This window comes from Phyllobates terribilis, unplaced genomic scaffold, assembly GCF_046119375.1.
Source record: "Phyllobates terribilis strain yellow unplaced genomic scaffold, ASM4611937v1 Scaffold_2__4_contigs__length_985480577, whole genome shotgun sequence".
Taxonomy (NCBI): Eukaryota; Metazoa; Chordata; class Amphibia; order Anura; family Dendrobatidae; genus Phyllobates; species Phyllobates terribilis.
Genome location: NW_027362762.1, coordinates 110,486,706 through 110,501,909, shown reverse-complemented (window position 1 = coordinate 110,501,909; position 15,204 = coordinate 110,486,706). Strand labels below are relative to the sequence as shown.

Sequence of the window (15,204 nt, the reverse complement as noted above, 5' to 3'; positions counted from 1 at the left end):
CTGTCATCTCGATGTAGCAGAGCTGAAGCTGTCCTGGGAACCATGGAAAGGTAAGGATGAGGTTGCTTTATTATTTTACTTTTATTGCAGGAGATCGTTGGCTTCAGCTGGAATGGGCGTGATGGTAAGTATGGTTTAATTTAGAACAATAAAGGATTGTGTCTTTATTTCAATTAAAGGACTTTATTCTGGGTGTTTGTGTTTTTTTTAACTTTGACTATGGGGTTAGTAATGGGGGTGTCTTATAGACGCCTCTCCATTACTAACCTGGGCTTGATGTCAGCTGGCATTATAAGCTGACATCAACCCCAGCCCTATTACCCCACTGCCACCGCTACAGGGCAGTGGGAAGAGCGAGGCTAAGTGCCAGATTTGGCGCATCCTATGGATGCGCCATTTCTGGGGCGGCTGACGGCTGGTGTTTCTAGCCTGGGAGGGGGCCAATATTCATGGCACCCTTCCTGGGCTATTAATATCAGCCTCCAGCTGTCTGCCTAGCCTTTGCTAGCTATTAAAATAGGGGGGACCCCACGTCATTTTTTTGGGATCCCCCATTTTAATAGCTAGTAAAGGCTAGGTATTCAGCTGGGGGCTGATATTAGTAGCCTGGGAAGCTCCGTGGGTATTACCCCCTTCCCAGGCTTCAAACATTTGCCCCAGCTGTCTGCTTAACCTCCGCTAGAGACTAAAATTAAGGGGAACCCCACGCCAATTTTTTTTTTAATAAATCCGTTATTTTAACACTAGATGACAAGTACAGTAACCAGCACTGTCACTGTACTTCATATATATGTGACTGACATGTTTCTATCTATCTATCTAATCTATGTGTGAAGCTCTATTCTGTCTGTTATAAATTGTCGGGTACAGATGCTGAATTGCCGGCCGGCTTTTTTAAAGAGACGGTGCATGAAAACACTATTATTTGTTTTAATAAATCCTTTACACTAAATGACAAGTACAGTAATCAACACTGTCACTGTACTTCATATATATGTGACTGACATGTTTCTATCTATCTAATCTATGTGTGAAGCTCTATTCTGTCTGTTATAAATTGTCGGGTGCCGGCTTATGCCGCTGCTGAATTGCCGGCTTTTCATATATTGTCACAGAAGCGATGCGAACTTCCCAGCTCCGGACACAGCGCAGCGCTTCTGTGACAAGTGAAAGCTGTCGGCACAGAAGCCCTGCGCTGTGTCCGGAGCTGGGAATACGCAGCGATGTGTCAGTTTCAGCACAGAAGCGCTGACTGTCTGGACCTACCGCCGCCGTATTTTAACTCCCTCCACCTTATATTAACTCCGACATGGCAGGGATACGGCCACGGCAGCTTATTAACACCCCCAGAGTATCCCCGCATGTCAATTTCTGAAAGTTCAAAAGCATTACCGGCGTATAAGACGACCCCAGACTAGACAGAAGATTTTTCAGTCTTCAAAAGTCGTCTTATACGCCGGAATATGTCTCCCTCTTCTCGTCACTAGCACCTTTCCATTCTATTTATAGTTGAGGCCTAGTATGATTTTGGAGTGGTGTCATACCTCCATCTGACATGTTGTGTATCTGCTTTTTAAAATTATTTTTTATGTAAATGTGTATTTTTGCTCCCCTCCTCCCCACAATTCCTGTGTAATATTTATAATAAAGTTTTTTTCAACTTTGTTCACCATGATGGGCCATCTGATCGTTTTCTTTCTGCCTTTGGCACCCTCCTGTTAGTATTTTTTGACGATGGGCCTTATATAAATCCGATGGGCAGGTTACAATATGGATGATATATGTATCTTATATTATTTAATATCTCAAATTATTATATGTAACCCAGTGCTCTGTTCTAATTATCACCCCCAGCTGTTAGACATGCATACCCGCATGTTTTGTGGCTGACAAACAGGACAATCCCCGCATGTTTTTTGGCTGTTTAACAGCCGTGAAACATACTGGCGCAGGGACTCTAACATGTCACTCGAGCACCGCGATACTCTGTGCTTACCCGAGCACCCGATGCAAACTCAAGTAACGAGTACTTGTGCTCATCACTAGTGAGTAAGTAAAAAATAAATCTTTCCCCAAAAGGGCTCTTGAGCTAATGTCACTGAATGATTTATCATTTATGATGAGCTCACAAGACTGTTACTGCCACGACACCATTCGATCCTGTGGTAAACATACAGGGAAATGTTACCTCACAGGAAGAAACCGCTGCAAGCCCCTGTTTTGTGGTCAGTATATTTACTTGTGCTTCTCCCCTTGCCCGGAGCTGTGGTATGTGCCGACCATAGGTTGGAGCAGCTTTGCACAGTTGGACACAGCCATTACACAGTACACAGCTGGGGCACTTTTATAGGATTATCTCAGCACAAGAACATTTTTTTTATTTTTTTTATCGCATTCAATTGTGGAACTTATTGTTATTCCAAGATCTATTAATTATAATGTACTTGGTTCTGGGACAACTCCTTTAAGGCAATGAAGTTTATTTGCTGCTTAAACTTCTTGAATGAAAGTCAGCATTTACAACAATGAGAACGTTCTTGTATGAACCTGCTCACTGTTGCTATAGAAAAAAAAAGGGGGGGTAAAGGAATGCTCTGTGACGTCTGAGATTGTCAGAGCACATAAGTGAAGGATGAATAGAAAAGGCTGAAATCTGCACATTTTGATATAAGAATAGATGTAAAACCGGGATCACTCAGATGATAAAAGCCCCAGGATTTCTACAGAAGTCTTTATCACTACTTCTTGGCTGTGATCATTTCACGGTTTCTTTTGCAGTGTGCGATTCTGTCTCCGGCCTTCAGAGTCAGAGAGTTTTCGGTCACAGATGTCGTACCCCATCCCATCTCTCTGAAGTGGCGCACAGAAGCGGATGAGGCTGAAGGGTGAGAAGAAATTATGTCAACTCGATGCCTGACATCATCTATGTCCCTCTTTTTTAAAAGGATATTTCCATCTTAAACAGTTATAGTAGATCGCTGGGAGAGGGACAGATCTCTTTTGGCACTTACTCTGTGCTCACATTCGCCGCCTGCTGTGCAGGAAACAGCAATTTTTGCTCTTGATCTTTGTCAGTCCGATCCGCACTACTGACTTGAAGGATTATTCTCATCTTGTAAAGTGGTTGTAAAAACAAGCAACATACCAATATTCTTTTTATTAAAAATTCTCTCCAAACAGAAGGATTTTTAATTGTATAGTTAATTGCTTGTTGCAATCTACGAGCGGTCTTCAGTTTCCTAAGCAAGTAACGCAGAGCTTACAAGCTCTGTGCTTTAGGCTAGGGTCACACCAGTGTAGAGTGTGTGGTCTCCATTCTATAAGTCCGTGAAAATCGGTCTTCCCTCAGTTATCATCCAAGTGCAGTCCGCGGAAAACTCATTTACTTGCATGGCTGAATGCGATCTGGAAGTCAGATCCAACTTGGGAATGCTTCGTGTTTTTGTTTTTCTCCTCCCCCCCCCCCCCCTTGGATCGAGACGGCTCGAGGAAAATAATCGGACATGTGCTCTGTCCCCATACAGTAACATTCGTCTGAGTGCAATCCGATGTTTTGTTGGATCATACTGACTGACTGAAAATACGGTGAAGTGCACTAGTCCTTAAGAGTGTGTAAGGTCTACTCTAAAGGTGGCCAGACTTCTGTATTCGGCCAGCTACAGCTGCTCTCCTTTGCAGAGGCAAGGATGAGCGAGTACCCATTTTAGGCCAGCAGTGCAACCATGCCGCCAACCCAAACTGTTGATTAATCAGCACTGCTCTGCCCCCACCCCCACCATCATGAATTTGAGAGGCAAGGGCGCACTGTGCTCCTGAAGAATGATCATGAGCGAATCCGTTTATTATAAGGCTATGTTCCCACGATGCAGAAATGCTCCGGATTTTTCCTCAGCGTTTCTGCATCTCCCTGGCAGAAAAAAAACGCATGCAAATTTTACATGCGTTTTTCCTGCCAGGGACATGCGTTTGTCCCCTGTTTTTTCGCATGCGGGTTGTCAAGCGATTTTAGCATCACTTGGAAAAGTGCTTGACAACTTGGTCACACTATATAAATCCATGCAACCGGCATGTACAGTCAATAAATCCAATACAATTTAAGACAGTTTAAACAGTTAAATTCTAGAGAGAAGTCTTGGAGACGGAGGTGCGAGGTTCGAACTATGGGGGATGTTAGTCTTCGGTCATTTGTAGAACGGAGGGCTTGTGTAGGGCGATAGAGATGGGAGAGGAGATATAAGGCGGTGCAGAACTGTGGAGAGCTTTGTGGGTGAGAGCGATGAGTTTATATTGGACCCTGTAGCTGCTGGGTAACCAGTGTAATGACTGGCACAAGGTGGAAGCATCGGTGAAGCGGCTGGACAGAATTACGACCCTGGCTGCCGCATTCAGGACTGATTGGAGAGGAGAAAGTTTGGTAAGAGGGAGACCAATGGTATAAGAGTGATGGCATAATTTCCACTGCATATTGGCCTACCTCATGTCTGTTAATAATGAAATGGGCAGCCACGGGAAATAGAGGGGGTTGTCTGTGACAGTGTGAATGCAGGCTGAAGTATATAATTGATTCCATTACACTTACTACAAAGCTGCACATTGATCAATGATCTTAACCTGATCATTTTTCCAGATTCCATGAAGTCTTCGACAAGAACCATGCAGCTCCGTTCTCAAAAGTCCTCACTTTCCACAGAAAGAATCCTTTCCAGCTTGAGGCCTATTATTCTGACCCTGCCGGCGTCCCTTATCCTGAAGCTAAAATAGGTAAGGTACATTTAGGATCGTTGAACTGCAGGAACAGAGAATCTTCTGGTTTAGCTTGCGATAACAATTATATTGGTTATGGTGGATAAAAATTCAACTTCAGTTGTGGCTTTCGGTTCATACATTTATCACCCGTACAAGGACTGATATATTCGGTTATCTATATATGGGCTAAATATGCGTGTCTTCGACAAGACTGTATGTCATATGTAATGCTTCTCTAAGGAAAATCTAAAGCCGAAACTTCTCCGTTCACAGGTCAGTTCGTTATTCAGAATATTTCTTCATCCAAAGATGGAGAAAAGGCCAAAGTGAAGGTGAAGGTTCGTGTGAACACTCACGGCATTTTTAGCGTTTCTACTGCTTCTGTGGTAGAGAAAATGGAGGTGGCTGAAGGTGATGAACAAACTACAGAAAGTGGTGTGGACGCAAAGAACCAAGGCTCAGTGGACTCTATGGAAGAGGATGTAAGTAGTTGTAGAGTTTGAGATCTGGGTCTAGGAAGACAGGAGTGAGGTCCCCTCTTGGATGGGTAAGGGGGAGGACAGTTTATATCGATGGGAAATCACAATGGGTTAAATTTATCTGCACTCAAAAAGCAGAAACCAGTCGTGGGGGCGTTTCTTTTGCACCTCAGATTTGAGTACGACAAAATCTGCATGTGACACATAAACCAATGCAAAGGGTGAAATCCAAACCCAGATGTATCACTGAGATTTTGCACCAGATTTGTCCACCCCGATGCTCCGATACATTGTGATCAATGCTCTTTGGTAGAAAACTTGTCAATCACTGAGCGCTCTACCAATCAGAGCTCGTGTTTCTCCTGGGTCACAGATTGCCTTGTCATGTAAGTCTCGGGAATCTGCTCCCATTATGCTTACACTAATGGGCCATCATTGTATAAAGGAATGCTCTCCTGACGGATAAAGGAATGCTCTCCTGACGGATAAAGGAATGCTCTCCTGACGGATAAAGGAATGCTCTCCTGACGGATAAAGGAATGCTCTCCTGACGGATAAAGGAATGCTCTCCTGACGGATAAAGGAATGCTCTCCTGACGGATAAAGGAATGCTCTCCTGACGGATAAAGGAATGCTCTCCTGACGGATAAAGGAATGCTCTCCTGGTGCCTATATTAATGTTCCCATTTGTAGGAAGAAATGTATTATTATTGCCATCCTTTCACTGTATCCACTAGACCTGAGCGCTCCTCCTCCTCAGTTCATCTTTGTGCCTGGGTATTTCTTTTAGAAATTTGTCCAACAAGATCATTCAGATGCTGGAACACCGTCCCAGGTACAAACCGATGAGCAGCCTTCTCCTCCACCTGAGTCCACCATTGAGGAACACAAAATGCCTGATACTGAAAAAGTGAGTTTCCCCTTTATCCTTATACTTTTTTTTTTTTTTTTTTACATTTTATTTTTTCATGAACATGTCATTTTTAATATGGCATTGTCCAAAAAAGTCAGAACTGTTGCTGTTTTGGCTCGGTTGCACTAATTCATGGTGCCAGTTTTGCTTTCTTTTGGACATATTTATGCATTTAAAAATAATAAATGTATTAGATTTTACTTCTTTCTCAAGTGTCTGTGTGCGCCTCGGGCGAGGATTCGGAGATCACTTCTTTTACTGCCACTGGTTTCTGAATCATCAAGGTTCTGCATTGTGCTCCTAAATGTATTGCTTATATTTTCAGCAGTAATGGAGTATTGCTGAGTATTAAGACCTCTGTCCCATTTAGACCCCTGTGCGAGCCTTACAGGCCTGATTACCACGAGATCAGACTTGTAATAGTTTGGTAGAAAGAAAGATGGACTAATGCAAAAAAAAATAAAAAATGCATCTCATTGATTTCCATTTTACAGCCAGCCCTAGATGGCAACAATGTGAGTGTATTAATCTCTTTAAAAAAAGGAAAAAAAAAGTTTTCTCCATAGTCTAAAGCTAAGGAGCGGTCACATCCCCTAACACCGTCATATACAATATAAACGGACCCCTATGAAAAGCTGCAGACCTCCTTGGTCACTTTCCTAGGTGCCACAATTTGACAATGCATTAATTTGAGATGTGTATGTATTTTCTCAATTGCAAATAATTATGTCCTTTTTATCTAGGTGGAAAAGAAGAGTGATAAGCCCCCCGAGGCCAAGAAGCTGAAGATCAAAGTAAAGAACATCGAAGTGCCCATTGAAGCAAACTTTGTGTGGCAGCTGGGAAAAGACCTGCTCAATATGTACATTGAGAATGAGGTCAGTACATGGTTCTTTATTTTAAAGGGATTTACCAATTTTGGAAAAAAAGCTGTTTAACCCCACCCCCCTCCACCACTGCAGTTTATTTTACAGGCAATCCGTCAGATCCAATAACGCCTTTAACCTACAGATGTAGGGTTATTCTGCAGCTTAATAGTGTTATGAAGGGATCTGGCTGCTGACCTGAAAGTGCGGCTTCCGGGAGAGAATGAACTCTCTTGCTCCTGGGAGCCGCTGACTTTCAGTCATGGAGGCGTGCCCGGAGCAATCAGTCACCACTCACAGCACTGAGAGCGGCGGCTTCAAGCACGCCCCGACACTGACTGACAGCCGGCTCTGCACTGATGCCCTGCAGTGTGAGCGGTCAGTCAGCACGGGGGTCTGCTAGAAGCCTCTGCTTTCAGTGCTGCGGGAACTCCTGCGTGACTGACAGCTGGAAGCTCCCAGGGGAAATAAAGTTCATGTTCTCTTGGGTGCCGCACTTTCAGTACACCAGCCAGCGACCTCCATAATACTATTAACCTTCAGATTCGCCCCATATCTGCTGGTTAATAGTTATTCAACATGACCGGTTTCCATTAAAAACAACAAACTTTGCTTTATTCGTCCTCCCCATGTCCAGCGCTGAGTTTCCGTCGCTGCTTCTAGTGTCTGTTGTTTGCAGTGCTGATGTCACATTGACAGCGCTGCTGCCAATCACTTGAGTTTAGCGTCTCTGTCCAGGTAGACGGCACAAGCCTCTCAGTCACTGAGTTGAGTTCACCAGTTGGCTGCAGTGCTGACGACTGATGCCATTGCTGCAGACAATAACAGACACCGGGAAGAGCGGCGAGGGAGGGTCAGTTGCGCTCAAGTTAGTTTATTTTTTTTTTTTAAAGCTGGGAAATTTAAAGGGGTATTCCGATCTCCAAAGCCCTATCCCTATATGTAGTAGGTGTAATAATAATAGTATTAGCAAATACCTCCAATTAGAAATGTAGTATAGTTCTTCTGATTCTATGTCACTTACCCCATGTGTAGGGCAATTGTAGTAGCTTAGATAGCCATGGTTACGACTATTCATATAGTGACAGTTAGCTTAAGTATCCATGGTTACAACCACTAACGCATTGTCCTGCACATGTGGTAAGCTACATAGCGAATCAGAAGAACTATACTGCATTTCTAATTGAAGGTATTTGCTAATATTATTAATATTACACATACTACATATAGGGATAGGATCTTTGAGATCGGAATACCCCTTTTAAGTGAGATACAGATGAAGGAAGCAAACTATTGCTGTGTGTGTTGCTCTATTTGCTTCACTCGGCTGCTATATAAAGTGACCAGATACGGTCAGCCGGATACAATAGTTTGCTTGGCGCTTGCTACACCTCTATCTCCGGCTAGCATCCGTAGTATTGGCTTGCCTTGCTTTCATCCAATACCTGTGGGGTACGAGGGGATCTGGACACCAGCCATGTCCTATCCCTGGTAACAAAGGGAGAGTCCTCTACTTGTTTCCCCCTTTAAAATCTAGAATTCTGCCTCCTTTCTGCTTGTGATGAGACTTCAGGCTGTGGTGACAGACGAGCCGTATAATTACTGCTCTCATCCTCCTGTGGCAGGAGTAATTGCCGGCTCGGTATATACAGGCAGCTTGTATCTTGGTGTCGGTTGCTGTTTCTCTGCGCTGTTATGTAACGAACACTTAGAAATGTTATTTTCTAAATTACAGGGGAAGATGATTCTTCAAGACAAGTTGGAGAAAGAGAGAAATGATGCAAAGAACGCTGTGGAGGAATACGTCTATGAATACAGGGATAAGCTCTCGGGGCCGTACGGCAGGTTCATCAGCGAAGAGGTGAATTCATCGGCATCAAAAGCGAATGCTGGAGAATTGTCATCGGAAGCTAATGCAATGGAAATGTCGGGTTTTGTCTTTTTTCTCTAGGACCTGGGACGTTTTTCAGAGCTTTTAACAGAAACTGAGAACTGGTTGTATGAAGATGGGGATGATCAGTCCAGACAGGTGTATGTCGAGAAGCTGGATGAGCTGAAGGTAAATGCGCAATATTTCCGCAGGGTCCTTGTTTATTAAAGGGGTTGTCCAGTCTAAAATGACAAGTCTGCAGTCACGCACTGTGTGCTGTGAGGATTCACCGGTGACAGCGGAAAATAATCACAAGTATGCGATATGCGTTCTCCCGGCCAGAACATATCGGGTCCCTGTGTACGGAGCAGGCTCAGGAGTTGTGCCCGCATCGTACACCGCAGATGCCGGCTATGATACACAGCTGAGATTTGGTGGTATCGCAGCCGATATCGTTAAACAGCGCATGCTGATCCCTGCTGCTGTCAATCACTGACAGCAGCACTTAAATGGCTCGATTTAGGGTTAATCTGAAAACAAATAGCATAAAAATCCTGCCTGCACTTAGAAGCACAGCTACAAGGAGAAAATGAAGGGATATCCTCACTGTCGCAGCTCGCTTAGTTATTGGTGCAGTGCATGGACCAGTGAAGTCGCCACTCCCTATACTGTGAACGGCGGCTGTGATCGCTCCATGACGCTGACCGCTTGCTATGCGCACACACACTGCAGAGCCGGCTGTCAATCAATCCTTCATTATTTATTATGGCAAAATAAATGGTGTCATCCAAAAGCAGAGCTCATCTGCAAAAAATCAAGTCCTCATATAACTATGTTGACGACAAGATAAAGTTAAGTTAAATAAAAAGACAAACCCCCCCCCCCCCCCCCCCCCAAAAAAAAAAAATGCCTGCTTGTGAAAGGGTTAAAACAAAAATCCTGAAGCATTGCCATTTTCACTCTACTTGCTAAACACACTATGTTCACACGCTGCGTTTTTTTTTCTGCAGCTAAAACCTGCTCTCTTAACACCGTTAAACACCAGATTTGCCGCATTTTTTGGGTGCGGATTACTTGTCTGCTTTGTCTCCAGTACATGTTTAATAAAGTTTAGTTTTATTTATCAAATGAGTGTTTGGGCTTTTATTTTGCAGCATTTTTTCACTTTATGGTTGTTTTTATATTGGTGGAAAAAAAAAAAAAGAAGCTGTTTGAGCACTGAAAGAATTGACAAGCTGCAGCGCTTAAATCGAGTCAGGAAAACAAGAAATGAAGCGGGGGGAAGGAGATTTCTGACATCTCATGGCTTTTACTGGTTTTGTAAAACTATCTTTTTACTTTGCATTAAGCTCTGCAAAAAACACTCTGCATGCGAACACGGCCTAATCTTGTCTGTGACCAGATTACTAATAGGTATCGCCTATACATGGATAAATCAGGATCCATCATGAGGTGCTGGTCACATCTCACCCTTCTTCACCCCTTCCCTGCACACAGCATGCCTAGAAAACTCCCCACAAGACGTCAATGAACATCTCCAGACTATGGTTTCCTATTAATGTGACTCCTGGAAAAGTATCTCTGTTAGCCGACTATAAGGGTTCGCTCACACTGGCGTATAACACGGCTGAGTGCTACCTGATGTTTAATCGGATAGCACTCGGACCAATGTTATACTATGGGGCAGTGCAGATCTGCGATTGTTTTCTCATCTGGCATGAGAAAACAGTCGCAGCATACTTTAGAGTAGCTCAAATATTCGGATTACGTGCACCCATACAAGGCTATTGGTGTGGGTAAAACATCGGACTGCACTCAGATGTCATCAGAGTGCAGTATGATGTACATTCACAGAGACAATGGAGAAATTATGTTCTCCATCTTCTAAGTCCAGGGTCACATGAGCGTATGTTCTCTTGTGCTAGAGAATCGGACTGATTATGACTGGAGTAAGCTCTCTGGTGTAGCGCACCCCTCTTCAAAATAGCCAGTTTTGATGAACTCTGGCCAATGTTTCCTTAACTGACTACTGTGTCTGTAGTCCTCAATTTGGTGCTCTTTCAAAAGACCTTGAACAGCACATCTGAACCTCTGTTTTTTTTTGGTAGAAACCTGGCTGATGCAGTATAACTACCCTGTGTCTTGTTACTGTGCTCAGTCTTGCAATGGTGTATGACCGGTGACATGAAACTCTTTCCCAAGCACACCATTGTAGTAGAGTTTGGCTTTTCCTCACGCAGTTTTCTTTTTTTTTTCTTTTTAGAAACATGGTGATCCTGTCAATGAGCGGTATAGAGAAGCGGAGGAGCGGCCAAGATTGTTTGAAGGTCTTGGCCAAAAGTTGCAGCGCTACACAAAGATTGTAGAGGATTTTAAGAACCAGGTACATGTCTAAACATCTTTATATGATCTTACTGTAAGTCCTTTATCTAGGGGGACTGTGTAAGAGCATTCTTCTGTTATTTGTTCTTTCTGTCTTGCAATGACAGGGCGAGGCATATCAGCACATCAGTGCTACCGACATGGAGAAGGTAGAGAAATGTGTCCGGGAAACCATGGAATGGATGAATAATGCAATGAATCTTCAATCTAAGCAACAATTAGATCAGAACCCAGTGGTATATGGCCGTGACATTACAGCACAGCTTTCTGTAAGTATTGAGTTTCCTTTAATTTCAGATAGTATCAAACCGGAATGGATTAAAATGGGGGTCTCAAACACGTGGGCCCAGACGCTGCATTCTGCAGCCCACGAGCTCCTGAGACGATCACTGCTACAAGATGGGGATCAGGATGAGGGACATTGCTATAAAGATGGGGATCAGGATGAGGGATATTGCTATAAAGATGGGGATCAGGATTGAGGGACTTTGCTATAAAGATGGGGATCAGGATGAGGGACATTGCTATAAAGATGGGGATCAGGATGAGGGATATTGCTATAAAGATGGGGATCAGGATTGAGGGACTTTGCTATAAAGATGGGGATCAGGATTGGGATCACTGCTGCAAGATGGGGATCTGGATTGGGGACATTGTTGCAAGATGGGGATCAGGATTGGGGACATTGTTGCAAGATGGGGATCAGGATTGGGGACATTGTTGCAAGATGGGGATCAGGATTGAGGACATTGCTGCAAGATGGGGATCAGGATGAGGGACATTGCTATAAAGATTGGGATCACTCCTGCAAGATGGGGATCAGGATTGGGGACATTGCTACAAGATGGGGATCAGGATGAGGGACATTGCTACAAGATGGAGGCCAGTATTACTATATGGGGCTAATTGTAAGACCATATTACTATATGGGGCCAATTGAGGGACAAAAAAAAAATGAAGAACAAATTGTAAAAAAATCAAAATTAAGTAAATCAATAACGGAAAAAATATTTCCCACTAAAAAAACGACAAACTAGAATAGGCAAAAAAAGTACACAATTGTTAGGCCACATCTATTATGACCTTACTTTTAAAACTGTACCATAACCCATACGATGAAAGAAATAAGCATTAGTGTTGAGCGAGTATGTTCGGGCCGAGCTCCGAGTATTTACAGCTGCTCGGTGATATGGTTGAATCGCTCCCGTGTGCATGATTTGCAACTGTTTGACAGCTTTATTACATGTGAGGAATGTGTAAGAAATAGACAAATCATGGGAGCGATTTAACCAGATCACCGAGCAGCTGTAAATACTCGGAGCTCGGCCCGAGCATACTCGCCGAAAGGGTTAATAGAACATACTCGCTCAACACTAATAAGCATGCTAAAAATGTTCAAACTAATGTTCAAAGTCCTATAGAACAAACAAAAATTGGTATCACTGAAAACGTCATCACAGGCTGTCAAATACAATTTTTATTTTTTTTTTTATGTGCGGCCCATATACCCAGCCCAGTTTGAGACCCCTGGCTTAAAAGCATCTATGAGTGATAGTACAAGAGGCCGATGGACCCTTGCATGTCTCGCTGAACGATCAGTGTCTCGTGAGGACAATGACCATTAATGTTTTGTTTGTTTTTTTTATTATTTTGTTTGTTTTTTTATTCATATATTTCCGTAGGCGTTGGACAGCAGCTGCCACCGCATTGTCACACAGCCAAAACCGAAGACTGAATCCCCCAAATCTGATACACCAGTAAATGATATGAACCACAATGAAGATCTCAAAGAGGAGAAAAATAAAACCATCCCACCTTCTCAGCAGAACGGAGACTGCCATCCAGCTGAGAAGGAGACCATTGACATGGACTTGAATTAAAAGTGCTCTGTCCCCAAATCTCCTGTAACAGGAACTCGCTGCAATCTGTTCCTGGTTCCTCTCGTTTTTTTTTTGTTTTTTTTTACATGTTCTCAATTTTCTTTTTTCCATTATTTCTGTACTATGTGACCAAACAGTCTAAAAGGGTTATTTATTAAAACGTTGACTTTTTAGAATGCGTTTTTTCTTGTTTTTTTTTTAAATTGAATGCATTTTGTTTATTCTCACTATAAATTATACTGCGGAGGACGATTAAACTATGCCTTGTTAACTTGGAGGAAAAAAAGTATCCAAATTCCTGTGGAATTGTGAACTTCATATTGGGCTTCTGCGTAGAATGGACTATATAAAGCACTGAGAAAACTGAGAGCGATTGGAGGCGCACATTAGATTTCTTTACACTTTTCCAGCATGCAATGAGGAGGAGATCCAGCTTGTCTTCTGAAAATGGCCTATTGTTCATTAATAACTAATTTTTTTTTCTTGGTTTAAAAAAAAAAAGAAATGCAGGATTTTCAGTTTGGTATTAAGGAAATCTGCGCCAAGTGCATTTTCTTGGTTTTGGTTATCTTAAAAAAAGTTTCAAAGTAAAAGATGTGCTTGATAGTATTGTGATTGTTGTGGAGCCTTCAGAACTTGGGTAAATAAAGTTCTCAGATGTAATAATTCACTAGTCAGGGTTGTTTTTTTTTCCCCACTGCCCTTCCACATTCAAAAATTTAAAGCAACATTATTCAATGGTATGTCTGTAAACTATAAACAAATATCCACAAGTGCTATGCCTACAGTCTGATATTAAGATGTTGGATAGCTTAAAAAAAATTACGATCACAAGGTTTTTTTCTTTATTGATGTTTGGGGGGGGAGGGAAGTCCCTGTTTTTATGGATGGTCCAGGAAATAGGTTTGCAATCATGTGCCCACTCCTTGAGTAAGGTTATTTCGTCAAGACCTCTTTCACATGTCTGACATTCACAGAGTACAGATCACAATGTCTGGACCGGCTGCTGGTCTCCTGACTTGAACTAAACTGGCTTATCGGGACACCTGAGGCTGGTCACAACTTGGACCCTAAATGTCGAATGTGTGGAACCGGCCTTAGAACTGAAAATGGTCAATGTTGAATTTTCAGCATTAAGAGGTTACATTTACTAAAATCCAAAAGCTTTTTCAATCAAAGACATCTTAACAGGCCAAGTTACATGTTAACATAGGAGCCTTCTCTGATATTACCTTCACAATTATTGTATCCATTGAACTTTTGAGTTTTTGGAAAGTTTCTGCTCGAATTTCTTTGCAGGATGTCAGGATAGCCTCCCAGAGCTGCTGTTTTGATGTAAACGTAGATCTTTTGCTTGAAGATATTCCACAAAGATTTTCAATAGGGTTGAGGTCAGGGGAGGATGGTGGCCACACTGAGTTTCTCTCCTTTTATGCCAATGACTCAGAAGTATTCTTTGCAGCATGAGCTGGGGCATTGTCAGCATAGAGATGATTTTGCTATGCATATCATGGTTCTTCCTTTTGTACCATGAAATAAAGTGGTCAGTCAGAAACTATATACTTTGCTGAGGTCATTTTCACACCTTCATGGACCCTAAAAGGGGACTACCAGCTTTCTTCCCATGATTCAAGTCCGAAACATGACTGTCAACTCCTTGCTGACATTGCAGCCATGTTGGGACACGGTGGCCATTCACTACTCCATTTTTCCAGGGTTGCACGGCACTCATCAGTAAACGGGACTTTTAAAATCCGTCTTCATGTATGTCTGGGTCCACTGCAACCATTTCTGGTTGTGAGCACTGTTTAGGGGTGGACGAATAGTAGGTTTATGCACAACTGCAAACCTCTGGATGATCCTACACCTTGAGGTTCGTGGGAGTCCAGAGGCACCAGCAGCTTCAAATACCTGTTTGCTGCTTTGTAATGGTATTTTAGCAGCTGCTGTCTTAATCCAATGAATTTGTCTGGCAGGAACCTTCCTCATTATGCCTTTATCTGCATGAACCCGTCTGTGTCAGCCACAGATCTCTTCACAGCACGCTGATAACGCTTACGTTTTTGTA

At 42.9% G+C, this 15,204-nt stretch overlaps 1 protein-coding gene across 1 annotated transcript in view; it reads left to right on the top strand.

Annotated features, from left to right (window-relative positions):
• The window catches only part of HSPH1 (heat shock protein family H (Hsp110) member 1), a 31,181-nt gene extending 17,379 nt beyond the window's left edge, over window positions 1-13,802 (top strand). Inside the window, exons 9-18 of the mRNA XM_073662496.1 lie at window positions 2,779-2,885; window positions 4,628-4,761; window positions 5,020-5,228; window positions 6,016-6,135; window positions 6,882-7,016; window positions 8,740-8,865; window positions 8,956-9,063; window positions 11,138-11,257; window positions 11,364-11,525; window positions 12,939-13,802. Coding sequence (XP_073518597.1) covers window positions 2,779-2,885; window positions 4,628-4,761; window positions 5,020-5,228; window positions 6,016-6,135; window positions 6,882-7,016; window positions 8,740-8,865; window positions 8,956-9,063; window positions 11,138-11,257; window positions 11,364-11,525; window positions 12,939-13,136 — 1,419 coding nt within the window. The 3' untranslated portion in view covers window positions 13,137-13,802. The remainder of the gene's footprint in view (window positions 1-2,778; window positions 2,886-4,627; window positions 4,762-5,019; window positions 5,229-6,015; window positions 6,136-6,881; window positions 7,017-8,739; window positions 8,866-8,955; window positions 9,064-11,137; window positions 11,258-11,363; window positions 11,526-12,938) is intronic.
• Window positions 13,803-15,204: the final 1,402 nt, after the last annotated feature.